At 41.5% G+C, this 27577-nt stretch overlaps 1 protein-coding gene across 1 annotated transcript in view; it reads right to left on the reverse strand.

Annotated features, from left to right (window-relative positions):
• Positions 1-27577, reverse strand: part of mtm1 (myotubularin 1) — a 112285-nt gene that overhangs the window by 64020 nt on the left and 20688 nt on the right. The window contains exons 2-6 of the mRNA XM_055644036.1: positions 15495-15595; positions 11771-11825; positions 11407-11501; positions 6071-6181; positions 2234-2335 (exon numbers count right to left, since the gene is read on the reverse strand). Coding sequence (XP_055500011.1) covers positions 2234-2335; positions 6071-6181; positions 11407-11501; positions 11771-11825; positions 15495-15560 — 429 coding nt within the window. The 5' untranslated portion in view covers positions 15561-15595. The remainder of the gene's footprint in view (positions 1-2233; positions 2336-6070; positions 6182-11406; positions 11502-11770; positions 11826-15494; positions 15596-27577) is intronic.

The raw sequence follows: 27577 nt of genomic DNA on the forward strand, positions 1-27577 counted from the left end.
TCAAGTGCAGTTTCATACCATTTCAAGGAGGGTGCAAGGCCACCAAATTCAAATGCAATTTCATACCATTTCATGCAGGGTGCAACAACACCACATTCAAATGCATTTTCATACCATTTCATGCAAGGCTGCAGATGCTGGAGTTTCATTTTGGGCCAATCAGACAGTCTGAAGAAGGGTTTCGGCCCGAAACGTTGCCTATTTCCTTCGCTCCATAGATGCTGCTGCACCCGCTGGGTTTCTCCAGCTTTTTTGTGTACCTTCGATTTTCCAGCATCTGCAACTCCTTCTTAAACATTCAAATGCATTCATTCTATTTCAAGCAGGGTGAAACCACCATAAAACCACACAAAACACCACACTCATAGTTCAGTAGACATTCAGTGTGTTCAGTTGATTCACAGCTCAGACAGAGTCATGACCTCTCCCTCCCCTATCATGCAGAGACCCACACTTCCGGGTTTTATAATCCCTCCCTATCCCACCGGAATGGGCGTGGCCTTCATGGCGTGGTTGACAGGAGAGAGATTCCCAACATTTTTTAAACACTAATAACACTTTTGTTTTTCATTGATGGGAAGAATCCTCTGCACCTGGTGAGCAGAGGGGGAGTGAGTAAGATGACCAAAAATCAGTCGTAAGTGGTAGCGTTTTATCTAAAATCAATGTAGTGCAAACAGGAAGTTGTTATGTTTAGACAAACAACCATTTGCATGCAGTGCCTTTTCACTTCAACCCAAACCCCCCAAACAACCATTTGCATGCAGTGCCTTTTTACTTCCACCCCACCCCCCCCCCCCCCCCCCACCAAACAACCAATTGCATGCAGTGCCTGTTTACTGCAAACCAACCATATTTTCATTTTCAAACCACATTAAGGGCACTCACAGTTGAGTAGACATGTGTTCAGCGTTATTCAGAGCTCAGAGACACGTGACCCTCTGGCTTCCTCCACCTTGCAGAGATTGAGTGAGGAACACCACTTCCGGGTTGTATAGTCCCTCCCCCACTCCCACCAGCAGGAGCAGCAAAGAGAATGGCAATTTTAAAAAAAACATTAATATCTCTCTGATTTTTAATCAATGGGAAAAATCCTGTGGTTCAAGAAGGCGGAGGGGGGCTCTGAGCGAGGTGGCCAAAAATGACGGCTGTAGGTGGCAGCGTTCTCTCATAAAATCACAGCACAGAGAGCCAAAAGCGGTCAAGATCAGACTTTTAGTAAAATAGATGATTTACTATTACTATTTATTACCACATTACTATTATTTATATATCTTCCAAAGAAACACATAAGGCAGTGACCTCAAATACAATGCAGCTTTTCTTCTCAGAGATAAGACATTCACACAAGAAAATATGAAGGCAATAAATCTATATATGGAGAAATTAAACCAAACAAATTGTTAATATAGTGATGTTTCTGATGATAACAAAGCCAATTACTTAGGAAATCAAATCTTAAAAAGTAAGCAGGACTATCTTCAAGTAGTGTAGGTAGGAATTGCAGATGCTCGATTACACCAAAGATAGACACAAAATGCTGGAGTAACTCAGGGGACCGTGCAGCATCTCTGGAGAAAAGGAAACGTCACCTATTCCTTTACTCCAGAGATGCTGCCTGACCCGCTGAGTTACTGCAGTGTTTTGTGTCTACTGTCTTCAATCAGAAGCCTACTAAATTTGTATATATATATATATAAGGTGTTGTGCACCCTCCTCCTCATCCAGGAAACATTCATAAAACTATCAACTTAAATACATATCAATTGAATTAGAACGATCAAAATGTCACACAGAAGTACAACTTTAATTTTGAAAAAGTGCTGAAGCAGCAAGAAGATTTTGCAATAACGCATTGCTATTATTTATATATCTTTTGTTGATGCTCTGAAGTAACACACGATAAGGCAGTGACCTCAAAGGCAATGCATCTTTTCTTCTCAGAGATAAGACCATCTGACAAGAAGAAATATACGTAAATAAGCTTGGAATTGGGAAAATACAAATATTTTAGATGAGCAGTTTTAAAGTTTCAAATCTACTGCAATCAAATGGGAGCCACCCGTCAACATTGCGGTGGCAAACCTTTCCATTAAAGGCTTCCTTTTTACGATTTAATCCTTTGCTCAAGCAATCTAAATGGAACTGGGATCATATACAGTCATTACATACAATCTGGATTAATCTTACATTTTATTTATTGGCAGAGTGTATTCACAATAGAATTTCTTACCAAGCCACTTGATATAGGAAATGCATGCTTTGTAAGATTCTCAAACATGGATTTTCTGCTACGACCTTCCTGTTTGAGAGCAAACCTCAGGTTTCGCATGTCCTGTGAAAAATGAAAAGGAGCTCTTTCATGATGTGCAATAGATAGAGAACAGCCTGGTTACAAAAGGTGGAACGTTGTTATAGCTCTTCAAAGCTATGATAATGCAAACAGATTAATCTTAAAGCTTGGAATTGAGGCTTTTTAAAAAAAAAATGAAAAGATTGCCTCCCAAAACAGTGTATTGTCAGATATCAAATAATACACAAGGGGATTGGATTGTAAATCAAAATTACCATTCAAAATTATTTTAATCAATGCTGGGAGGGAAAAGTATTAAATGTAGATGAGGAATTTCATTTTTTAAATTCCTTCATGCAATAGCATGCATATATGTTGGTTTAAATGCTGCGCCATTTAGTTTAGTTTAGAGATACGGCGTGGAAATAGGCCCTTCGGCCCACCGAGTCCGCAATGTCCAGTGAACCCCATACACTAACACTATCCTATGGACTCGGGTCAACCTACAATTTTTACCGAAGCCAATTAACCTCCAAACTAGTACGTCTTTGGAGTGTGGGAGGAAACTGGAACACCCGAGGAAAACTCACGCGGTCACAGAGAACGTCCAAACTCCGTACAGACAGTACCCGTAGTCAGGATCGATCCTAGGTCTCTGGCGCTGTAAGGCAGCAACTTTACAGCTGCATCACCATGCATACACTAGTTCTACGTTATCCCAGTTTCGCATCCTGTACACTAGGGCCAATTTTATAGAAGCCAATTAACCTACAAACCTGCACCTCTTGGAATGTGGGAGGAAACCGGTGCACCCAGAGAAAACCCACACCGTCACAGGTGAGAACGTACAAATTCAGTACAGACAGCACCCACAGACAGGATCGATCCGGGTCTCTGGTGCTGCCCATAACTATTGCCATTTAAGGATAAGGGGGAAATCTTTTAGGACTGAGATGAGAAAAACATTTTTCACGCAGAGAGTGGTGAATCTCTGGAATTCTTTGCCACAGAAGGTAGTTGAGGCCAGTTCATTGGCTATGTTTAAGAGGGAGTTAGATGTGGCCCTTGTGGATAAAGGGATCAGGGGGTTTGGGGAGAAGGCAGGTACAGGATACTGAGTTGGATGATCAGCCATGATCATGTTGAATGGCGGTGCAGGCTCGAAGGGCCGAATGGCCTACTCCTGCACCTATTTTCGATGTTTCTATGTTTCTATAACTATTTTAAAACAAATAGAATTGTGGTCACCAGTCCCAAGGTACTCCCCTACTAACGCCTCATATCCCAAAAGGAAGTGAAGTTTGCTCCTTCGATAGTCGAACTATTTACATATTAATTGAGAACATTTTCCTGAACACATCCAAGTCCTTCGTACTATGGCAGCCCCATTTGATATCTGTAAATGACCCACTTGTACAAGCACTTCATGGTACTTTCTTTAGCTCATGTCGAATCACTTATCAGTGCTACAAAGTCACAGTTAACTCTTGTGACATGTCATCAAATTATTTAAAGAAGGAATTAAGGTATTTCATGATGCAAGGGTGGAGCCCCAGAACATCACTGTCTAACAAAAGATGTAGCAAGATGTTAAAGAACCCATGGGTGACCTTGCTGGAAAGAATACAATTTCTTCGTTCATGGCCTTTTTTTTTTAATTAAAAAGTCTCTTTAAAAAAAAACACAGCTGCATCACAAAGAGTCTATTCAAACAGAAGATACACAGAAAGCAAATGTTGACAGTCTCCTTAATTTGAATCAAATTCTTGGCATAGCTTTAACACAAATGTCAACTCAACAATTTCAAATATCTTTTTAGGACAAAAAAAAAATGACGTTGAACTCCACATTACGAATAAAATATACAAATGCTGACTCGATTTGCTGTGAAATTATATTTCTCAAAACCATTGATTACATTGACACCTTAGCTTAGCATCGACTAGAATGCACATTTAACAGTCCACTGTATTAACAAAAAATCTATTTTCAACATAGTCCCAGGAGATGAAAGCCAGACTGCTTAAACGGCATGCTTCTCTATTTTTCCCGCTTCCTGTTTTCAGCTCAATTTTAAATTGACTCTTAGGATGCATTCATTTGAAACTTGGGGGAAAAAGTATATGAAAGTAGGTGAGCCATCTCTCTCCAGGGTCCACCACTAAAATCTTGTGAAATTATTTACAAACATCTGCATCACATTAAGAACACATTGCTTCCAGCTGAAGTGGACAGAAGACAGTCCCTCCAATATTGGTACAACAATTTGAGTAGAGACACATTGTACACAGCAAAATAATTCTATATTATTCATTATACTTTCAGACTGTCACAACAGCAACTTGAACGGCCACTTGTAAGTGTATTCTTGTTGTGCATACTTCCTTTAAGACTTTAGAATTTACTTTAAACATACAGCACGGAAACAGGTCCTTTGGTCTATAGAGCATGCACCGACCAGCGATCACCCCGTAAACCAACACTATCCAACACACTAGGGACAATTTTTACTGTAAGCAATTGACCTACAAACCTGTACATCTTTGGAGTGTGGGAAGAAACCAGAGCACCTGGAGAAACGCCATGCGGTCATAGGGAGAGCATACAAACTCAGTACAGACAGCACCCATAGACAGGATCTCTGGTGGGTGTTGGCACTACTCTGGGCTAGCCCCATTTGCCTGCATTTGACCTATTGCATTTTATTCCCTTCCTACCCACATATCCACCCAAATGCACCACCGAGACTCCTCTCGCAAGGCACACCCTACAACCCAATATCAGTGAAGTAATTTCAGGAACTTTTACAAAAAATGTTTGATCAGGTGATTTTTTACTCTGCAACTCAAGGAAACTACCCACCTTTCCGAAAAAGTGTATTTTTCCAATATTACTATTCAACAACACTAAAGGCAACTCTTACCATCCAATTCCACAAACCTTGCAAACTTTTCACCTTGCTAGCTGGAAGGTACCTCAGCCAAATTGTATGGTCTTGCCCTCATACCCATGATTCCCTGAGCTGGCTTGTTAAAACTGAGGAATTGTGCAGAAAGGCACCAAAACCACAAAAAATCCTCCAAAATCCCTGATATTTAGTTGATGATCACAGTGTATTTAACTATTGACAATAGACAATAGGTGCAGGAGTAGGCCATTTGGACTTTCGAGCCAGCACTGCCATTCACTGTGATCATGGCTGATCATTCACAATCAGTAACCCATTCCGCCTTCGGCTCATATCCCTTTATCTTTAAGAGCTCTCTCGAACTCTCTCTTGAAAGCATCCAGAGAATTGGCCTCCAGGGGGAGCTCAGCATACATTGCATTTGATTAAGCCATGTACAATTACCTTCCATTTTTCTTGCATTTCAGTGGTCAACAATTTATTGTTATTTCAACTTTCCTGCCATGTTTTAGATTTCTCCTTCCTCCCCCTTACATTGCACTATGTGGGAAGAGGGTGCAGCCAGAAATAACTTTAACAAGGACACAAGCATCCAGTTGCAAATGGCAGTTACGTTTTTAAAAAGAATGTTCAGAAACACTCCCCTGAGGCTTCCAAATATCCCAAAAATTCTAGTTAGTCAAAATGTTGGTTAACACTGCATTTGAATCAGGGAAAGCTCATTAATCAGCAAGATGGCAGTGTTAATAGCCGAATAGTTTATTAAAACAAATACTTCACTAGTACATGCTTAAAGTTACTACTTCAATTACTTTCATCATCAGTGTGTAACATGTTCAGCCCATAATTATTTATTTAAAAAGACTTACTTTGCAAGTAATTTCCAATCCATAAGAATTTTCACCTCTGCTTGATTGGCCACCTATCTTTTCAACTCGACTTATCACGCCTAATGGGACATCAAGTGTTGTCATGGGATCCTGCAAAACACAATTACACATTCACCTGGATGTCACACCTCTGCTTGACTATATAATTTGGCAGCAAAAACTACAAAAAAAAAACCACAATTAATTGATCAATTAATAATCAATTTGTTTTAAATACAGAGACTCTTTGAAAGATGTAACTAAACATCTAAGCGTGTAAAAGCCAAGAAGCTTTAAAAGCCATCAACTGTTCCTTAATACACTGTATGCCTTATTAAACTACTATATGCTTTATTAAATTGCCCAATAACTAACTGGAAACTAGCTTTTACAACAAAATAAGGTTCAAAGTTGGCACAAAATGAAACACGATCTATCCACCTGCAAATTTTTTCCCCCAAACATTCATCTTAAATGAAGATGACAATTGTGAACAGGTCATTTTACAGTAAATTTTACAGACATTTTCCAGAGCATCAGAATTAGGCAGCTTAAGAAAAACAAAAGCATAGAGACGAGGGAAAAGATAACCAGCTGGAATTGTGCACTTTGCACATTTAAGAATAATTATGTGCATTTCCAGTATTATCTATATACGTGTGTGTGTGTGTGTGTGTGTGTGTGTGTGTGTGTGTGTGTGTGTGTGTGTGTGTGTGTGTGTGTGTGTGTGTGTGTGTGTGTGTGTGTGTGTGTGTGTCCCTCCCCCCGAATTCCATAGAGCTGCCGACAGCTTTCGTGCATGAGATGCACATGTTTCATTTCCAGAACATTCTGAACGCGTGACGCACGGTTGCATTTCGCTCTGTCTCTCCCCCTCTCTCTCCCTCCCCCCTCGCCCTCCCCTAAACCCCCTTCACCCCTCCACTCCACCCCTCCACTCCACCCATCCCCTACCCCCTTCCCTCCACCTGATCCCCTCCCCACCCCTCCTTTTCCCCTTCATCTCTCTCACCCTTCCTCACCCACCCTCCCTCACCTCCTCCACCCCCACCCTCTGTCTCTTGCTCTTCTGTCTCTGCATCTCCCCATTCTCTCTCTGCCCTCACTCTCGACCCCCCCTCCTCTCCAGACGCGCCTGCGAGTTGGGGGCTATGCGTCAGTGGATAAGCGGTTATGGGGTAAAAGGAGCAAATTAATATATCAAGAGGGTAGTTAGCGTGTGTGCAAGGGGTAGTTAGTGTATTTGACACCGCATGTCGCCTCCCCCCCCTCCCTCGCAACCACACATTGGGGGAACAGACCCAACGGGTCTGCACTTGGTCTAGTGACCTTTAAAGACATGAAGGGCAATAAGTAAGACAGAGGCCAGGCTGGGGAGTTGATGGGTATGAAACAGAGTGTGAGAGTGGGGAGACAATTGGATTTCAATAACTTATGATCTGCAGAATTTAGGAAAGCTGAAGCCAGGTGTCATCCTGTAAAATAACATCTTAATCAAACGATGAAATATTAAGTGTTGTCATAATTCCCTGACGTGAGAGGTTGAAGTTATAGATGATCAAGCAATAGTATTTTCACACGTCTCTGTCTCTGTGTTACCTGCATCTTGGAGGCCGAAGGTTAAATTGAAAGCCAAGAACAGTGGCTGTAAAAGGACAGCCTGACCCACGGGGGGGGGGGGGGGGGGGGGGGGGGGGGGTGTCCTTCCACAACGTGTGGGGAGCCTGGTCCGGGTCAGCATGGCTGGGCCCCGCCAGGGGTAGAGTTGCAGGAGGGCAGGAGCTGTCCCGAAGGGGGGGGGGGGCAGGAATCTGGAAACTGCAGAAAACTCTTGATCCTGTCTACACGACTAAACCAAACCCCTGATCCTGTCCCGCCAGCCTTTTTTCAAAATTTAGCTACTCAAAATGGAGGTGCGCCTTCATTGCTGGGAAATACGGTACATATACACACGCACATATATATATATATATATATGTGGATATACACATGTGTGTATATTTATTTATTTATTTAAAGGTATTTGCGCTCTTACTACTAAAGAGCTATTCATAGTGAATTTAAGCACATACCAAAAATAGAAAACTAAAATGAACCATAAAAAGTAACATCTGACACCATTCGTATAGTTTGATTAATAACCTGTATTCACAGAGTTCCATTCAAGCTCAGCGTATGTCCAAGTACATCATAGCTGCACAGAAACTTCACAAAAATTTAGGCATTTATTTTAAGAGATCTATTTTCATTAAAATTTATTTTAATAAAAATAGTCTCACTGTGTTTAAGATTTTCTGACATTGCTGTTGTAATTCATAAATGGTATTGATGAGAATAAATGTCAACTACTAAAGTAGACGTCCTGATGAAATTTGAATCCTCAAATGGTTCAGTTTGTTCATTCAATGTATAATCAAGGTTAGAACCCAATTAATCAAAATCTGTCCAGTGTTATCAGTTCTCAATGAGATAGCAACATAATTTGCTTTTAATTTTTGTTTAATTAGGCAAACAGAAATTGTTTGAGTCCTTTGTCACCCTCAAGGCCAGAAAAACACGTTGGTGTTGATGGTTATGGCACAGAGGAGTGGTAAGAAACAGAGTAAGAGGGGAAGGGCTATAGTAATAATATATAAACACATGTCTGCTTTAGATATAAGTATACTGTTTAAGTGTAGAGTTCTATTGACACAGTTTTCAAACTGAGGATTTGTTTCTGCCTCAATAACATTGGAAAGTTTTTCTGCTATTCACGCAGCTTTGCACTTTAAAGGTTTCAAAGGTCAGTTTATTGTCACGTGTACCAATTAAGATACAGTGAAACACAAATTACCATACAGCTATATTTTAAAAAAAAACAAGACACACAACTACAATAAAAGTCAACATAAATATTAACCACAGCGGCTCCTCCACATTCCTCACTGTGATGGAAGGCAATAAAGTCTAAACTTCTTCCTCTTATTCTCCTGCTGTCGCGGCAGTCGAACCATCCGTTTTAGGGGCGATCAAAGACCCTGCGCCAGGCCATCGAAGCTCCCGAAGTCAGCCTCTAACCAGGGACCGCAAGCTCCTCGATGTTAAAGTCCCGCGGTTGGAGCTCCTGAAGTCGAACTTCAGCAGAGGCCGCCAGTTCCACGATGTTAGGCCGCAGTGCGGATGGAGATACGAGACGGGAAAATAATCACATCTCCGTCGAGGTTAAAGATTTTACAAAGTTTCCCCCACACCCCACATAAAACAAGCTAAAGAACAGTAAAACATACATTTAACACATACTAAAAAAACAACAAAGAAGTAAGGGACCGACCAGACTGTTGAACAACATTCTACGTGGGAATACCATCAAACGTTAGAAAAGTATTTGGGAGCTAAATAATACCCAGGGAATTCAAGCTAGTTGTAAACACTTGTGAGCATGGTACAAATAATCCTTGCAAAAGGATTACATGTAAAAATAATCCTTGCAAAAGGTATCGGTTTCTGCCATTATAGTTTGTTTTTCCAAGTTCACACAGTCATGCACAAAACATTATCATTCCAGAATACGACCAACTCTCAGGCTGCATAATATTTACAGTATTTTTAATATTCTGTTCAATACACAAGGAATGTGTTGAACCAAGTAATTCTCTCCAACATATGTTAACAAAGAAATACGTTTCAACACCATTCAGCTCTTCTGACATTTTAAACTCGGGTAGCTTTACAGCAATTGAAATAGGATAACTTCAACAATGTGTCATATAACACATATTAAATTAATCCTATGGTTTCCGTTGGTCAACAGTTGATCAAAGATTGTCCAATTTGATCATGGCTTTCTAAACATATTATATGTGGGGCAGTGTTCCGAGTCCCAGTTATAACTTACCAGGCAAATTAAATAAATTCTCTTAAGACACCCATAAATTTGCTCAACAAGCAACATGCTGGTCCTTTTGACAATGGAATATTTGAACCTAAATAAGTTTTTTTATTTTTCCCTCCACTCACTTTGCAGCAGCAGCTAGTGATAACAGCTTAATATAAATAACTTACCAACAATGTATTACACAACTGAATTTAAACAGTCTTGCTATACTTTACAGTGGCTTAAAGATCCGTACCCAGAGGTTAACAACATGCCTACTGTGAACTGCAACGCTACAAGAAAATATAACTCATTGTTCAAATGTCAAATTGATGAATGAAATGCTGTGCTGTAGCTAAAACTGTCTCTGCAGGACATTTTTTAAAGTAAAACATTGCACCACAGCAGCAAGACCTCGGTTAGGGATAAAGCAAGGAGTGGATTTTCACGTCTCACTTCTTTTCCCCTCTCCCATCTGGCAAGAGGGACAAAAAGTATGAAAATGCATACAATCACACTCACAATAATACTTTATTAGCCAAGTATGTTTTGCAACATACGAGGAATTTAATTTGCCAAGTCAGTCATCCAAATAAAAAGCAACGGAACACACAAAATACATTTTAACATAAACATCCACCACATTGACTCCTCCATATTCCTCACTGTGATGGAATCCTTCAGATTCAGGGACGTTTTCTTGCCAGCAGTTATCAGGCAACTAAATCATCCTTTCACCAACTAGATAGCAGTCCGAACCTGACATCTACCTCATTGGGAGACCTCTGGACTATCTTTAATCGGACTTTACAAGACTGTAACTTACACTAAATGTTATTTCCTTTATCATGTAACTGTACACTGTGGACAATTTGATTGTAATCATGTATTGTCTTTCCGCTAACTGGATAGTATGCAACAAAAAAGCTTTTCACTTTACCTCGGTACACATGACAATAATAGTATGCAACAAAAAAGCTTTTCACTTTACCTCGGTACACATGACAATAAACCAAATTTTCCACATGGGTGAATGTACTTAGATGTGTTTCACAGTCGTGTCGCTTTACAATGCTCAATGATCAGACTCACTCTTGAAATTGTAAATGCACAAAATTTTACGACTGCAGGAATCGCCAGAATGTAATTTAGCATGTAGGTAAGAGAGAAACTTACCCTTTTCATGAAAATTACATTCAAGACGAATAAAGTTAGACTTCATGAAGTGTCAAGTGGTTAAGCGAATAAACTGTGAGAATTAAGTAGGAGTCGGAGTTTTTGGGAGGAAGCCATGAAGAAGATTTTCACGTAAAGAGATTAGAGGAAATTGGGTGACACAAAAAAATGTGTTGAGAATGAAGTGGAAGATAAGAGACAACAGCTGGTCACTAACATGAGGCAAAATATAGTGACTTTTAACACTTTACCAAAGTAAAATAATATAATTAAGAACTATCCATATTAAATGAAAATGAAAACTTACCAGTTCAACACTCTTGAAGTAAAGCCTGTAATTTGTAATATACACCACGCCTTTTTTAGGTCCATTAAAGTGACAAACGTAGATCACATCCTTTTCTGCAAAACAAGGAAATAACACTCACATTAGCTCATTAGAAGCCAGAAAAAACAAAAAAAAGCACAAGATATTGCTGCCTTTCAATAATCTCATAGCTAATCTTCCACCTCATCATCACTTTCATGCATGTAATCCCATATTATTAAAAAGATTAATCAAAATAAGTTGTATTTATACATTGAAAAATATCATAATTATCAATTTGATAAAACGATGGCAACTCAAACGGAATTGTTACAGGCAAAAGATATCATCAATGTTATCTTACCTTTGCTTTTTACATCTTCTCCTGGTAATAGTGGAACATCCTCTGTTTGTTGTGCCTGTAAATGAAAGCCAAATTAACCCATCAAATCATTTGATCCAAAAAATTGCATCCGCTAAAACTGTTTACACTGCAATGATTAGTGAATGGATTAACTTTGGTCATCCCTCAGAATAAATCAAAACAGATTTATAGATAATACAAATTTTGCTATACACAACTTTAGAGATATAGCATTGAAACAGGCCCTTCGGCCCACCAAGACAAGCGATCGCATGAATACTAGTTCTATTCTACACACTAGGAACAATTTACAGACACCAATTAACCTAAAAACTTGCACAGGAGGAAAACAGAGCACCCGGAGGAAACCCGCGCAGTCACAGGGAGAAAGCACAAACTCCCTAAAGACAGCACCCATAGCCACCTGCATTCTTGCTGTTCAATCAAATTTGGACAACTGTCCAAATTCAATTGAGCTTTTCATTTCACTTTCGAGATCTGGATTTGAATGTATAACTGAAAGCATCCAGCTTGAAACTTGGGTGGAGGGGTGGGGGCAGCTTAATCCTGCTATTTACTATCTATATCAAGAAAACTCAATAATTGATGAGCCCACCAACAACAGTTACAGAACAAAGTTAAAATCATCACTCAGTAAGTCTGCCCGCTCAGCAAGACAGGCAACTTTGGTGCAGGCAGAAGCTGAGCTAAAATTTCAGGTCAATGATATTTTATCCGAACCAAGTTAGAAAACAAACATGCTTTAAATTACAGGGTGTGGGTGGGGCAGGAAGAGAATAAAAGATATGTTTGTGAGAGGGTGGAGCTCACAACAGATTGAATGATGGATTGTTTTGGTGCTGGCCAAGAGAGGATGACTTGCTAATTGGTTTAATTTTCGGCAAAGGAGGTTGGTAGTGAAGTGGGAGGGGTTGTTTATTTTAATGGTGGTGGTGGTTATTATTATTAATCTTCATAACCTACCATACACTATTGATGCCTAACATTCCGGCAACAATTTTTGCACTACCTCTTCCATGCACAACCTGTTAACAGGTTTGCAGTTCCCTCTTAAACACTGTGTATACTCTCTGCGTTATCTCTTCAAGATATGCCTATGCCACAACCTTCTAACAAGTCCTTGCTTCTCCTCTTCCTCAGCCCCCCTGCTGTCTCCTCCCATCCCCAGCCTCGAGACAGTTTCACAAACCTCCTCTCTACATGTTCAGCTGTCTCAATGTTTCACTCAATGTTTTCCCTGCACTAATACTCACTGTTCAGCAGCTTTAAAAAATATATTATTTCTACATTCATATACTGCAATCAAAGAAAGTATCTTCTTGATTAATCTCATCATAGCAGTTGGTTTCCCAGATTATTTGCTGCAGAAACACAAGTACTTTAAAACATCAAAATCTGCATGCATTATATTTTTGGATCTTACTTCAATTACCTTCCTTCCCCCTAACATTCTCTTCTCAAGATGGTAGCTCATTCGATGTTATTTCATAAATCATTATGTATTTATGTATTTGAATTATGTATTATGTATTTTATCTAAATGTGTGCAACTTGAGACGAACAATTTTAACAACTGCTTTGTAGGACATCAAAGCCAAGCTTGATTCTGCTCTCCTCCAAACCTTCCGCTCACACTATCCAGCCAGTCACTGGATAGCAATCTGGAAAGCTGCTCCTTGTGGATTTTTTTGTTAATCCATTTCTGTAGCATGGGGACATTGAGAGCAATTATATTGCTTCTTCCCCACTCCAGCTGAATCAACTTAACTCAATCCAAGCATGGAATGCAGAACCTTCCTGATTGGCACATGCCAGCAGGACAAATGCTAGTGAGCTTCTGAAGCTGTAAATAAACTAGCTGGCCAAGTTCATACAGTTCAGACATCCAAACAATTTTTTCAACAAAAAAAAATGGCCTTAAACTGAGATTCCAAAAAAATAATCAAACAAAATTCACATTTTCTTAGTAATAATAAAAAGTAACTCCAGATGCTCGTTTATACCAAAAGTTAGACACATAATGCTGGAGTAACCGAGCTGGTCAGGGAGCACCCCTAGACAAAATGGACAGGTGACTTTTCAGGCTGGGACCCTTCTCCAGACCCAGGGGGGCTGTGTGGGGGAGGGGAGCCCTTCAAAACCGTCATAACTTGCTTGGAGAGAGAGAGGGGGGGGAGAGGGGGGGGGGAGGGGGAGGCAGTTTCATACTACTTCAAGCAGGGTGCAGACCAAATTCGAGTGCAGTTTCATACCATTTCATGCAGGGTGCAAGGCCACCACATTCAAATACAGTTTCATACCATTTCAAGCAGGGTGAAACCACCATAAAACCACACAAAACACCACATAAACACCACACTAACAGTTCAGTAGGCATTCAGTATGTTCAGTTGATTCATAGCTCAGAGCCATGACCGCTCCCTCCCCCATCTTGCAGAGGCTGAGCAACACACCCACACGTCCGGGTTTTATAATCCCTCCCCCCTCCCACCGGAAGGGGTGTGGCCTTCATGGCATGATTGACAGGAGAGAGATTCTCAACATTTTTTAAACATTAATAATACTTTTATTTTTAATCGATGGGAAGAATCTTCTGCACCTGATGAGCGGAGGGGGACCGAGTAAGATGGCCAAAATCACAGCTGTAAGAGGTAGCGTTTTTTGTAAAATCAATATACAGTGCAAACTGGAAGTTGACAAGTTTAGACTTTTAATCATTTGCCATTTCAAACCAACCACCACCAACCATTTGTTGTGCTTTATATCAAACCAACCACCACCAACCATTTGCTGTGCTTTATTTCAAACCAACCACCACCAACCATTTGCTGTGCTTTATTTCAAACCAACCACCACCAACCATTTGCTGTGCCTTATTTCAAACCAACCACATTTTCATTTTAAAACCACATTAAGGGCACTCAAGGTCAGTAAAACCACACTCACAGTTTAGTAGACATGTGTTCAGTGTTATTCACAGCTCAGACTGAGAGATGTGACTCTCTAGCTCCCCCATCTTGCAGAGACTGACTGAGGCACTCAACACTTCTGGGTTTTATAGTTCCTCTGGAAGGGGCGAGGCCTTCAGAAGAGCGAATCTCAAAAAATTTTAAACACTAATAACTCATTTATTTTTAATCGATGGGAAAAATCCTCTTGCCCTGCACAGCGGAGGGGGACTCTGAGTAAGATGGCCAAAAATCACAGCCATAAGTGTTTTTTCTAAAATCAATATACAGAACAGGAAGTGGTCAAGATCAGACTTTTAGTAATATAGATAGATATAGATAATAACAATATAATTTCACTTATTTATGAACAACTGATGATGAACAGATACCGGTATACCAGAATGAAAGTCAGTCAATAAGAAAAAATATATACAAATCCAGAATCAATAATTTTACCCCCTGGAGGTAAATTTACCCCAGGTTGGGAACACTTGCTATAAACAATCCCAATATTCTTGGCTCATGATGCTGCAGGGGGAGAAAATAGCTGTCAAGGCTCCCATTTCTGATCTCTTACCCATGCCGTGAAATAGATCAATGGGCTTTGGTTAATGATGGGTCTGGTCTCATGTGTCATGTTTTGAACAGATGAACTAAAACCCATCAAACCACTCAAATGCTGGGAGTTCCCATTGTATCAGTGGATATCATTGCCAGGAAATTTCAATAATCAGAAGAGAGGAGAAGCATACCTTTTTAGTCGAAGAGCCGATTGGTGTAGAAGTGGAATATACCATCGAAGAGGATGCCGAAGCCATCTTTAACCCAGGTTTTTGATGCTCAAAAGAGCGTACTGCAATAGAAACAGACTAGCTAGTCACAGCAACAGTTGCAAAGATGCAAATCTTACTAAAAGATCAAAGCAGCCTTGTACGTGTCAATGCATCACATTGTCCAGAATGGATTTTATAAATTCAGTCATATAATGTGGAAACAGACCATTCGGCCCAATTTGCCCACGCTAACTAACATGCCTCATCTACCCCCGATCAGTCTGAAGAAGGGTTTTGGCCCGAAACGTTGCCTATTTCCTTCGCTCCATAGATGCTGCTGCACCCGCTGAGTTTCTCCAGCTTTTTTGTGTACCTGCCTCACCTACACTCGTCCCAACTACCTGATTTTGGCCCAGATCCCTCTAAACACCCTATCCGTGTTTTTTGATTGCATGAAATGATTTTCATAGTCCATAAATGTAACCATGTCCATATGCAACCCAAGCATATGAAAGTAATCCCTTATCTGTCAATTTACATCCATGATTCTCTATTTTCGTGCCTCGTAATTCATATTTACTGCAAAATGTTGTATAACCTGCACCTTGAAAACGTGAGAATAGGAAAAGGGGAGGTTTTAATAGCATGGATTTACCAGGCAGTATGAGGCTGGACACCCGGCACCACAGATTTCTAAGAAAACAGCCCACGATTAAAATGCCCTGGTAGGATTTCCCTTATTTTATTGCTGCTTTCAACCCAAGATGTCAGGCAGACCTAGTAGCCAATAAGCCAAAAACAAAAGGAATCATGGGAATTGTCAAAGGTCAATTGTGATAAAGAAAAAGCGAATGAAGCACTGGCTGTAAAAATTGTTAACTATTCTACCACTGAATTAATCAAGAATTCTGTCAACTCAATAGTTTCCTTTCTTGTTCAGCTGTTTACACACCACTTACACAGTCCCAGTTCTAGTTCAGTTCATTAATCTGCAAAAGTTAAAGAATTTGTTCTTTTCATTTAATCCTTAATGTGTTTGCTACTGGAATAAGAAAATATTACGTGTTTGAAACATTTTCTTACCTTTAATCATAATTTATGAGTAAAAATATATGTAATCTGAGGAACGGGGGAGCCAGGTAGTGGGAGAGCGGGGTGAAACAGCGAGGGAGAGGGGGCAGATGCGAGTGGGAGACGGGGGGAGAGACTGAACCGGCAGAGAGACATTCTCGGCAGCCGAGTTGCTGCGTCTGTACGGACCAGCGTTTATCCGTAGTCAGGATCGAACCCGGGTCTCCGGTGCTGCAAGCGCTGTTGAAATGCTACTGGACCGTCCCCTCCCGCGTGTCCTATCCCTGTTGGGGGGCAGCCAGCGATGTCCGGGGTGACCATGGACTGACGGGACACTGGCCCGGAGCAGTGGTGGCCCCAGGCTTACAGCCAGAGTGGAGAAGAAGCACTAACTCCTGCTCAACTCTTCTCCAACTCCCAAGGAACCAAGCCCCTTCAGCTGCACCTGTCGCCTTATCCAGTGGCTATTGGTTAAGCCCCTCGGTGCTGGCGAAAGCCAAACACCAGTCATCAACGGGGGTACACACAAAATGCCGCAGTAACTCAGCGGGCAGGCAGCATCTTTAGAGTAAAGGAATAGGTGACGTTTTGTGTCGAGACCCGTCTCCAGAGATGTTCCCTGACCCCCTGAGTTACTGCAGCATTTTGTGCGCTTTTGCCAGCACCGAGGGGACTCCACTCAAAAGTTTTGCAAAAGTTTTTATACCCCTTGAGCTTTTCCACATTTTGTCACGTTACAACCACAAATGTAAATGTATTTTATTGGGATTTTATGTGATAGACCAACACAAAGCGGTGCATAATTGTGAAGTGGAAGAAAAATGATACATGGTTTTCAAACTTCTTTACAAATAAAAAACTGAAAAGTGTGGCGTGCAAAAGTATTCAGCTCCCCTGAGTCACTACTTTGTAGAACCACCTTTTGCTGTAATTACAGCTGCAAGTCTTTTGGGGTATGTCTCTACCAGCTTTGCACATCTAGAGACTGAAATTTCTGCCCATTCTTCTTTGCAAAATAGCTCAAGCTCAGTCAGATTGGATGGAGAGCGTCTGTGAACAGCAATATTCAAGTCTTGCCAGAGATTCTCAATTGGATTTAGATCTGGACTTTGACTGGGCTATTCTAACACACGAATATGCTTTGATCTAAACCATTCCATTGTAGCTCTGGCTGTATGTTTAGGGTCGTTGTCCTGCTGGAAGGTGAACCTCCACCCCAGTCTCAAGTCTTTTGCAGGCTCTAACAGGTTTTCTTCCAAGATTGCCCTGTATTTGGCTCCATCCATCTTCCCATCAACTCTGACCAGCTTCCCTGTCCCTGCTGAAGAAAAGCATCCCCACTGCATGATGCTACCACCACCATGTTTCACAGTGGGGATGGTGTGTTCAGGGTGATGTGCAGTGTTAGTTTTCCGCCACACATAGCGTTTTGCATTTAGGCCAAAAACTCCAATTTTGGTCTCATCTGACCAGAGCACCTTCCTCCACATGTTTGCTGTGTCCCCCACATGGCTTGTGGCAAACTGCAAACGGGACTTCTTATGGCTTTTTTTCAACAATGGCTTTGTTCTTGCCACTCTTCCATAAAGGCCCGATTTGTGGAGTGCACGACTAATAGTTGTCCTATGGACAGATTTTCCCACCTGAGCTGTGGATCTCTGCAGCTCTTCCAGAGTTGGCTGCTTCTCTGATCAATGCTCTCTTTGCCCGGCCTGTCAGTTTAGGTGGATGGCCATGTCTTGGTAGGTTTGCAGTTGTGCCATACTCTTTCCATTTTCGGATGATGGATCGAACAGTGCTCCGTGAGATGTTCAAAGCTTGGGATATTTTTTTAATAACCTAACCCTGCTTTAAACTTCTCCACAACTTTATCCCTGACCATCTGGTGTGTTACTTGGGTTTCATGATGCTGTTTGTTCACTAATGTTCTCTAACAAACCTCTGAGGCCTTCACAGAACAGCTGTATTTATACTGAGATTAGATTACACACAAGTGGACTCAATACACTAATTAGGTGATTTATGAAGGCAATTGGTTGCACTGGATTTTATTTAGGGGTATCAGAGTAAAGGGGGCTGAATACTTTTGCACTCCACATTTTTCAGTTTTTTATTTGTAAAAAAATTTGAAAACCATGTATCATTTTCCTTCCATTTCACAATTATGCGCCACTTAGTGTTGGTCTATCACATCAAATCCCAATAAAATACATTTACGTTTGTGGTTGTAACGTGACAAAATGTGGAAAAGTTCAAGGGGATGAATACGTTTGCAAACCACTGTATCTGCCTCCTGGGGTTATGCAGGAGAGGGGTGCATTGTTCGCCACTATATAATAACCCTGTATAACCCGGGAGGGCAGCCTGAATGAGAATGGAACCCTTACACACAGGCTCAGGGGAACCGTGATTCATTAGATTGTCACTGCTGAGATTTCTGCATGGACCAGTGGAGAAGGGAGAAATAGTGTCGCTAACTCTCATAGCAAATCAACAACGCTTGCAGCGCCGGAGGCCGAGTTTGATCCTGACTACGGATGACATGCAGGTCTGTATGCACGCAACCGCTCAGCTGCTGAGAAATTTTTTTCTCAAGTGACCTATGACCTGGGCATGCGCAGTCGGAATACCCAACAGGAAGTGAAAAGCAAAGAATATTTTACACTTTTAAAAATCACTTTATAGGGAACCAAAAAAATATACTGAAGCATTATCATGACCTCACGCTAGAACCAAAACATCATTAACTTAAATAAAATTAAATATTTTTATTATATTTAAGAATGTATGGAGATACATGTAAGCAGTTATAAAATAAAGAGAAACACAAATTGCTGGAGTAAATCGGCAGGACAGGCTGCATCTCTGGAGAGATGGAATGGGTGACGTTACTCCAGCATTTTGTGCCCCCGTTCCTTCTCTCCAGAGATGCCACCTGTCCCACTGAGTTACTCCAGCATTATGTGTCTATCTTCGGTTTAAACAGGCATCTGCAGTTCCTTCCTACACATTTTGTCTATTCCATTGCAAATTCTTCTCAAGGTATATCTACTTTGAAGAAGTTCTCCTCCGATGAGAGTTCTGCAACATCCTCTCTCGCTGCTCTATATCTCTCTCTACATTGTCTATATCTCTTGTTTCCATTTCCCCTGACTAGTATGAAGAAGGGTCTCGACCCAAAACGTCACCCATTCCTTCTCTCCAGAAATGCTGCCTGGCCTGTTGAGTTACTCCATCCAGCAATGTGTGTCTACCTTCGGTTTAAACCAGTATCTGCAGTTCTTTCCTGCACAGTTATAAGATGAAATAGACTGTACAGAGGTAAAATTACCACATAATTAAAAATAAAATCATGTACCTCATTCAAATGAGGCGTCATATTCTCAATGGCCTTAACTGCAATGGTGTAAAATGTTGAGGTTTACAACAAATTACTTTGCAGACACATACACGGGCGGCACGGTTGTGCAATGGTTAGAGTAGCTGCCTTATAGCGCCAGAGCCTCAGGTTTGATCCTGACCATGGATGCTGTCTGTACGTTCTCCCCGTGACCGCGTGGAGTTTCCCCGGGTGCTCCGGTTTCCTCCCACCCTCGAAAGATAAACAGGTTTATAGATTAATTGGCTTGGGTAAAATTGTAAATTGGCCCTAGTGTGTAGGATTGCAGTAGTCTATGGGGATCACTGACTGGTCCACGTGGACTCAGTGGGCCGAAGGGCTTGTTTCCGTGCTGTTTCTCTGAACTAAACTGAAAGATAAAAGTCCAGACTTTTCGCAACTGATTTTTGGCAGATGCCACATACTGGTGTTGTTTTTAGGCAGGAGTACCAGTAAGCACTAACAGTGTTATTTGACATTACAACTGTACGTTCCTGCCCACTGGTATGTGGCAGTACTAGAGGCCAGGCATCACCACACTATAAAATAAATTATTTTGACAGGACCCGTGCATGTGATAATGATGGAGCACTGGGTGCATACTACAATTCAGTCTATACATTCCTGGAGAACAAAGAAAGAATCCATGACCTTAAAGCATAAACTGGATACAGAAATCAGTGTCCCCTTATGGAATATCTACATTTAAATATAATTTCCATACATAGAACAAGTGGAGGTATACGGCATCATATCTCATCTACAGGTCAAATACAAGACAGTATAGTGAAATCAGAGCATGCTCTTTTCAGCAAGAACATAATCATAAAAGCTGTCCTTTAGATAGTGGCAAAGTTTTGAAAGATAAAACATATCTGATGGCTGCAATATTTATACAATCCTTGCTTTAAATATAGAATCATCGAGCTACCAAAAATTACACAAAGGTTGACAGAGAAACAAACATTTTGCAAACCCCACATGCTTGCTCCCTGATCCTTGTGGAATATTTGAATTAATACCATTGACTTTTGCAGTCCAGATTCTTACATTTCTACATTCCTCTTTTCTCATAATAGGATATTAAAATGAAATATGAAGAAACAAAGCTCTTCACAAATGCTGCCTGACCTACTGCATATTTCCGCTCTATTTGAGAGCCCACACTATTCATTTCTGTTTGTGCCACAAAATAATTTTCACTATTCACACGTTCAAGGACAAGAATCCTCCAAGGACTCACTGTTAGGATTCATTCAAGCAGGATCAGACTTTTCAATTACTCATCCTCCCCATTATAGAACTTGAACTGCCACATTGGGTCGAAAATAAATTGTCCTGTGCTTCCCTGCAGCACAGTTATCGGCCAAGATCTTTTCAAACAATTTCTCCATTCGTCATATAATCACAATAGGCTGTGGGCCGAGGAGCTTTTTCGTTCAGGTTCGTGACCCAACTCACGGAATTACCTAAATTTTTAACATATTGTGTAAAAAGATTATAGAAATCAAACCTGAAACTCGTCAAGACCAAAACCTGCACATTTTTAAGAAATATGAGGAAAAACCTCAATTTTTCTGAGTAGTAATTGCCCAATCAATGCACGTTTGACATTGAGGTCGGACACAAATTGACCAATCCCGCGCTTTGTTTTATGGTCGCTAGGCAGCAAGGGCCCTGGGATCATGGCGCCCTCCTCATTACATCAAAACAATAATAAGGTTTCCAAGGAATAAAGGTAATGCTCACCTTGCTGATGATTTTGTTTGTCAATTGATTTATCTTTATAAAGTTATGATGTGAACTGTTAAATAAAAATGATAAACAACAAATGTAGAGCCAGGGTTAGGATTAGGGTCAGTCGGTCGGTCAAGCTGGCAGTCTGTCAGTCGGGCTTGTTGGTAGGCCGATGGATGCTGTGGAGGATCAGTCGGGCTGTCGGCCGCTGGTGGGTGGTGAGAGTTAGGCCGGACCTCTGGTGGGTGGTGGGTGGTGAGCGTGGGGCCGGGCCTCCGGTGGGTGGTGAGAGCGGTCGGTCGGTGTTGCAGCAAGCGAGCGGGCGGTCCGATGGAGCCGGCGCTATGTGGGCGCTGAAGGCGGCCCGGGCGGCACACAGGGCAGTGCTGCTTCCCGCCATCATCACCACCAGAAGGGCATGCTGGCCGAGGTGGACGCCCTGCGGGGCCACACGTACGGAGCCCGCAGCCGGTCCCAAAGCGGCTCCAGCTCCAGCCGTGGGCAGCTCTGGAAGGGGGGCGAGTTAGGGTTAGGCATTTTCCTGTCAGTGGACGATGCCTTAGCCTTCCCCCAGCCCGGCACTGCCCCAATCCCACTATGGCCGTGACCCCCACTCTGCAGACTGGCAGTCAGTGGGGTTCAGTAAACGGTGGGAACCCACAGGAACTGCCCTCACCCATTAATTAGGCTGGTTCAGGAGCCGGACCTCTGCGGCAGTCTCATTCAAAAAACAACTCACAATTATATTCATTATATTATTTTTATATAATAATTATACATAATTATATATGATTAGTCATAGTCACATCATATGGCCATATTATCTAAATGGTGGCCGATTAGGAAAAGGGGAGATGCAACGAGACCTGGGTGTCATGGTACACCAGTCATTGAAAGTAGGCATGCAGGTGCAGCAGGCAGTGAAAAAAGCAAATGGTATGTTAGCATTCATAGCAAAAGGATTCGAGTATAGGAGCAGGGAGGTTCTACTGCAGTTGTACAGGGTATTGGTGAGACCACACCTGGAGTATTGTGTACAGTTTTGGTCTCCAAATCTGAGGAAAAACATTCTTGCCTTAGATAGAGTACAGAGAAGGTTCACCAGACTGATTCCTGGGATGTCAGGACTTTCATATGAAGAAAGACTGGATAGACTCGGCTTGTACTCGCTAGAATTTAGAAGATTGAGGGGGGAATCTTATAGAAACTTACAAAATTCTTAGGGGGTTGGATAGGCTAGATGCAGGAAGATTGTTGCCGATGTTGGGGAAGTCCAGGACAAGGGGTCACAGTTTAAGGATAAAGGGGAAATCCTTCAGGACCGAGATGAGAAAAACATTTTTTACACAGAGAGTGGTGAGTCTCTGGAACTCTCTGCCACAGAAGGTAGTTAAGGCGGCCCGAAACGTTGCCTATTTCCTTCACTCCATAGATGCTGCTGCACCCGCTGAGTTACTCCAGCATTTTTGTGTACCTCCCCATGGTGTAATATGGGCATTGGACACTAGATGCCGCTTACTTTTTCGATCTCATTGTCTAATTAGTTTAATTAATTAATGTGCAACTTTTGGCACTGACGAGTTATGACTTACTTCTCAGTTATTATATTTTATCTATTCTGGGCAAAATTGCATGTAGTTCCGAGACATGGGTCACGAAAGTTGATTTCTATACACATTTTTGATGCTCGGCCCACAGCCTACAAATGATCAAAGATAACACCTGGCAATAATCAAGAACATCTCTAGTCTTCTAGAAATGGACAGAACAGCTGGGGAAATAGCAGTGGAATGACCTCTCTTTGCCAAGGTTCTACATGGAGCCAAGGCAGACACAAAATGCTGGAGTTAAGCCCATGACCAACTAGGGCGACCTCCACCGCGACCTCTGGTGAGTTTGCCCGCGACCCATAGTCGCCACGAGGTCGTAGGAGGTCTTCGTCACATCCCTTCATGGTCAAGAGTGGTCTCCGCATAGTCGAGGCTTCAGTTAGGTCGCGGCGTATGTTTCAAGATGTTAAAAATTGACCACGACTAAAAATAGGTCACCGTGGGAAAAATCAATATTTTTTTTAGTCATAGGTCTAGTCGAAGCCGGTCGTAGTTGGTCGTGATGCTAGTCATAGGTAGTCGAAGGTAATAGCTCTGGGGTGAAAAAAAAGGTCAGTAGAAAAAAAAAGGTAATTTAAACAGCAGAACGTCACCTATTTCACTCCAAGGCATGTTCATTCATAGCTGGAGTTTTTTGGAGAGGAGGCTTCTGTTTTAGAGATGGCACCAAAAAGGCAGCAGCACGTGGGGAGGGCACAACCCTAAAAAAAATCCTGCCATGCAGGTGTTGCCCACCCAGGAGGAGTGGCAGGAGGTGATGCCACAGGAGGTGATAGTGCAGGAGGAGGTAGCCCTGCATGAGAGACCCCTGGAGGAGGAGACCAGGATGGTAGTACATGTCCCCACCACCACCCCATCCTTCACTGCCTCATTTGAAGGCAGCAAAGCAGCCCTTTCTCCTATGTCTGACACAGCATCAGAGGCAGGTGCCCCATTGGTGGTGAGGGAGGGCTGGAGGAAGGTTATGCCCTACACCTTCACCAGGCAGCAGGAGGGGGATTTTGAGGAATGGTTCCAGCAGAATGCCATCCTGTATGATAAGGAAAATGAGTTTGTACAGGGACAGGGACGAGAATGGCATGCTTGCCATCTACTGCCCCACATGTGTGCTTAAAGTTCCATCTTTTGTCAATGTCCAGCGCCACTCTCTTCCAGTCATCTGGTGTACTGGGACAGCCCATAATATCATCTCCATTCACCCATTGAGACCTCTTCTTATGCTTCCTCTTCTTCCTTTGCTCTTCCCCTTCTGCCTTTCTTAAAAGGCTGCTGAAGCAAAAGGGCTATTGCAAACAGCAGTAGTTGTATTTTTACTAACATCCTCCAAACTAGTTCCTTCCTTACTTGCATGGTTCAGAATGATTTAAAAAAAAACCTGGGGGGCATTTTTAGTGAGAAAAAATGCAGACATGACATCATTTTATCAGGTGATCATTTGAGCTGTAGACATTCGTCACTGGTCGTTGTTGGTTTTCGGTGTGATCCTCTGAGGTGGAAGGGGTTCATGCTCATTCACGGACCAATTTGCCAGAGACCATCCTCGAGTAAAACGTACATGGTCAAAGCCAGTCTTCAACATAGTCGAAGGAGGTTGTACACATAGTCGAGGAAGGTTGTAGGAGGTCGTAGGTCACCCCGACCTTGATTTTTTATTAGTCACTTAAGGTCGCCAGAGGTCGCAGTGGAGGTCGCCCAAGTGGGACTTGGGCATAACTCAGCAGGTCAGGCAGCATCTTTGGAGAAAATGGGCGGGTGAGGTTTTGGGTTAGAACCTTTCTTCAGATTGCATGAGAGGGAAGGGAACTGGAGGTAGAAAAAGGCCAGAACATTTGGTTCTTATTGGCTAATTGGGTCTTCTCGGTAAGATCCATTGCAAGACTAAGCCAATCTTATAATGTCAAAACAGAGGAATTCAGAAAGCTTTTTACTGGATTCAATAATTTCACAAAATCAATCAAAGTAATGTCATACAAAGTCATACAAGAAGTCCAGGTATGACATGAACAAGGCCTTCCGGAAAGCAAAGAGATACTTTCAGCCTAAACTGGAGGACCAGAAGAACATTCAGCAGCTGCGGCAGGGCTAGCAGCCTATCATTTCTCAAAAATGAAACCAAATAGTAGCTCAAGAGGCAGCAATGCATCACTCCCCGACAAGCTCAATGCTTTCTATGCTTGTTTCAAAAGGGAGAACATTGATGTATCTTCTCTGGCCCACATCGCCGCTGCCGACACTTGAATCTCGAATAAAAAATATTAATCACCATTTCAGCAACTATGATCTACATTTTTACATTAATGGCCCTATAAAACTGCAGAAGATTTTGTTGTTCCATTGCCGGTACATACGACAATTAAACACTCTCAACCTGACTGAAAGATATGAAAGGAAACAGATTGAAGTGTGCTTGATTGCAACAATTGAATGTGAATTGCATAATTAAGATTCCAATCAACATGAATGCTCTTTGAGCTGAATATTGTGGTTTTCTAGTTATCACCATTAGATCTTTTAATCACTCAAACATGGAGGTTCATACCAATAACTACTGTGACTGTAATGATGTTGTCCAAATGGTGACAGCTCAGGCTCAGTAGGATTTGATGAAAAATTATTTACAAGATTTTTCTTTGCTCCGTTAGACCAGAATTGCTGTGTAAACAGAAAGTCACGCTGTTTCTAATATGATGAGGCGATCAACTCAATGTAATTGTATCTTCAATGTATCTTCTCATTGTAACAGAAGATGCATGTCGGGAGTGGTCACGGTGGCGCAGCAGTAGAAGTGCTGCCTTACAGCAAATGCAGCGCCATCGATCCGGGTACGATCCTGACTACAGGTGCTGTCTGTACGGAGTTTGTTCGTTCTCCCTGTGACCTGTGTGGGTTTTCTCCGAGATCTTCGGTTTCCTCCCACACTCCAAAGATGTACAGGTTTGTAGGTTAATTGGCTTGGTAAATGTAAAAATTGTCCCTAGTAGGTGTAGGATAGTGTTAATGTGCACTTTAACCACATGTGATTTTTTTTATTACATATCTAAAATTGCAGAGTACAGAAGCAAATAAATAAATGATGGGTCTTTGTCCCAAACATTATGGAGGGCACAGTATACTTAAACGGCTCCAAGACCTGTACAAGTATGGAACACAAGTTGTCAATGTTTGATATTAATTTTAAACAAATTCGGACACAGTTGGCACTGTTCTGAGGTATGCATTAAGACACCTGGAATGTACTAAAAGATAGACAAAATACTGGAATAACTCAGCGGGACAAGCAGCATCTCTGAAGAGAAGGAATGGGTGATGTTTCACGTTGAGACCCTTCTTCCGATCTGATCCTTCTTTAGTACTAAAAATGCCTTTTTTTGACAGTACTTTAATTGTCAAGATCGATGGTGATTTTTTTTCTAATGCATGCCAACAGGTCGTTTACAGATCCAAAATTTATCAACTTGACAATTTCAACTGACTGGGTGCCAACAGCCTTGTAAGGGAGAGTACTGCTGCCCTTTATGTGAAAAGGTGATTTCTAATTTCACTTTTAAATGGCTTCCCAATGAAAGACAAAAAAAAACTGAACCGCTGAACGTCTGAAATAAAACCATACCATAAATATACCGTCTGGCAGCATCTTTGGAGAGCAAACCTGTTTTGTCTGCAAAGTCAGCAACATGAAACTTCAATGATTTTCCTCTTTTTCTTTATCTTTTTTCACCATAATATGTTTAATTTTTTAACAAGATCACACCATAATCTTCAAAATTATGGACACTGAAATACAAATAGAGTTTATTAAAACTCTAAAGCAGTTGAACAATACTGGTGAATCTGCACTGTTTATCCACATAAGCTGAAGTCAGTACTCAAAACAGTACTTCAGAAAGAGACTGATACAGATACCATGCAACAGAAGCACCACTTCTGCAATTTTTCTATTTTAATTCTGAGTTAGAGGCCATCAACCACAGGGGAAGCTGCCCATTACTAATGTAATTCAACTCGCAGTAAAATGAATGAAAAAGGGTGAAAGGCTTATAATGGCAAATGTTCGATATAAAGAGAACACAACAGCGCCAACTTGAAAGGTTAAATAAAACCTGTAGCGTTTTAATAACATTGGCATCCTATGAAACACTCAATATTTAGCCGTTTTGCAATTGAATCCAACCCATTTCATTTTAACTGATTCTGCTTAGCACTTGAACATAATCCACATTGGTTCAAATATAAACCAAGAATAATGCAACCTGTAAGATACATCT

This window comes from Leucoraja erinacea, chromosome 12 (assembly GCF_028641065.1).
Source record: "Leucoraja erinacea ecotype New England chromosome 12, Leri_hhj_1, whole genome shotgun sequence".
In the NCBI taxonomy this organism is placed as follows: domain Eukaryota; kingdom Metazoa; phylum Chordata; class Chondrichthyes; order Rajiformes; family Rajidae; genus Leucoraja; species Leucoraja erinaceus.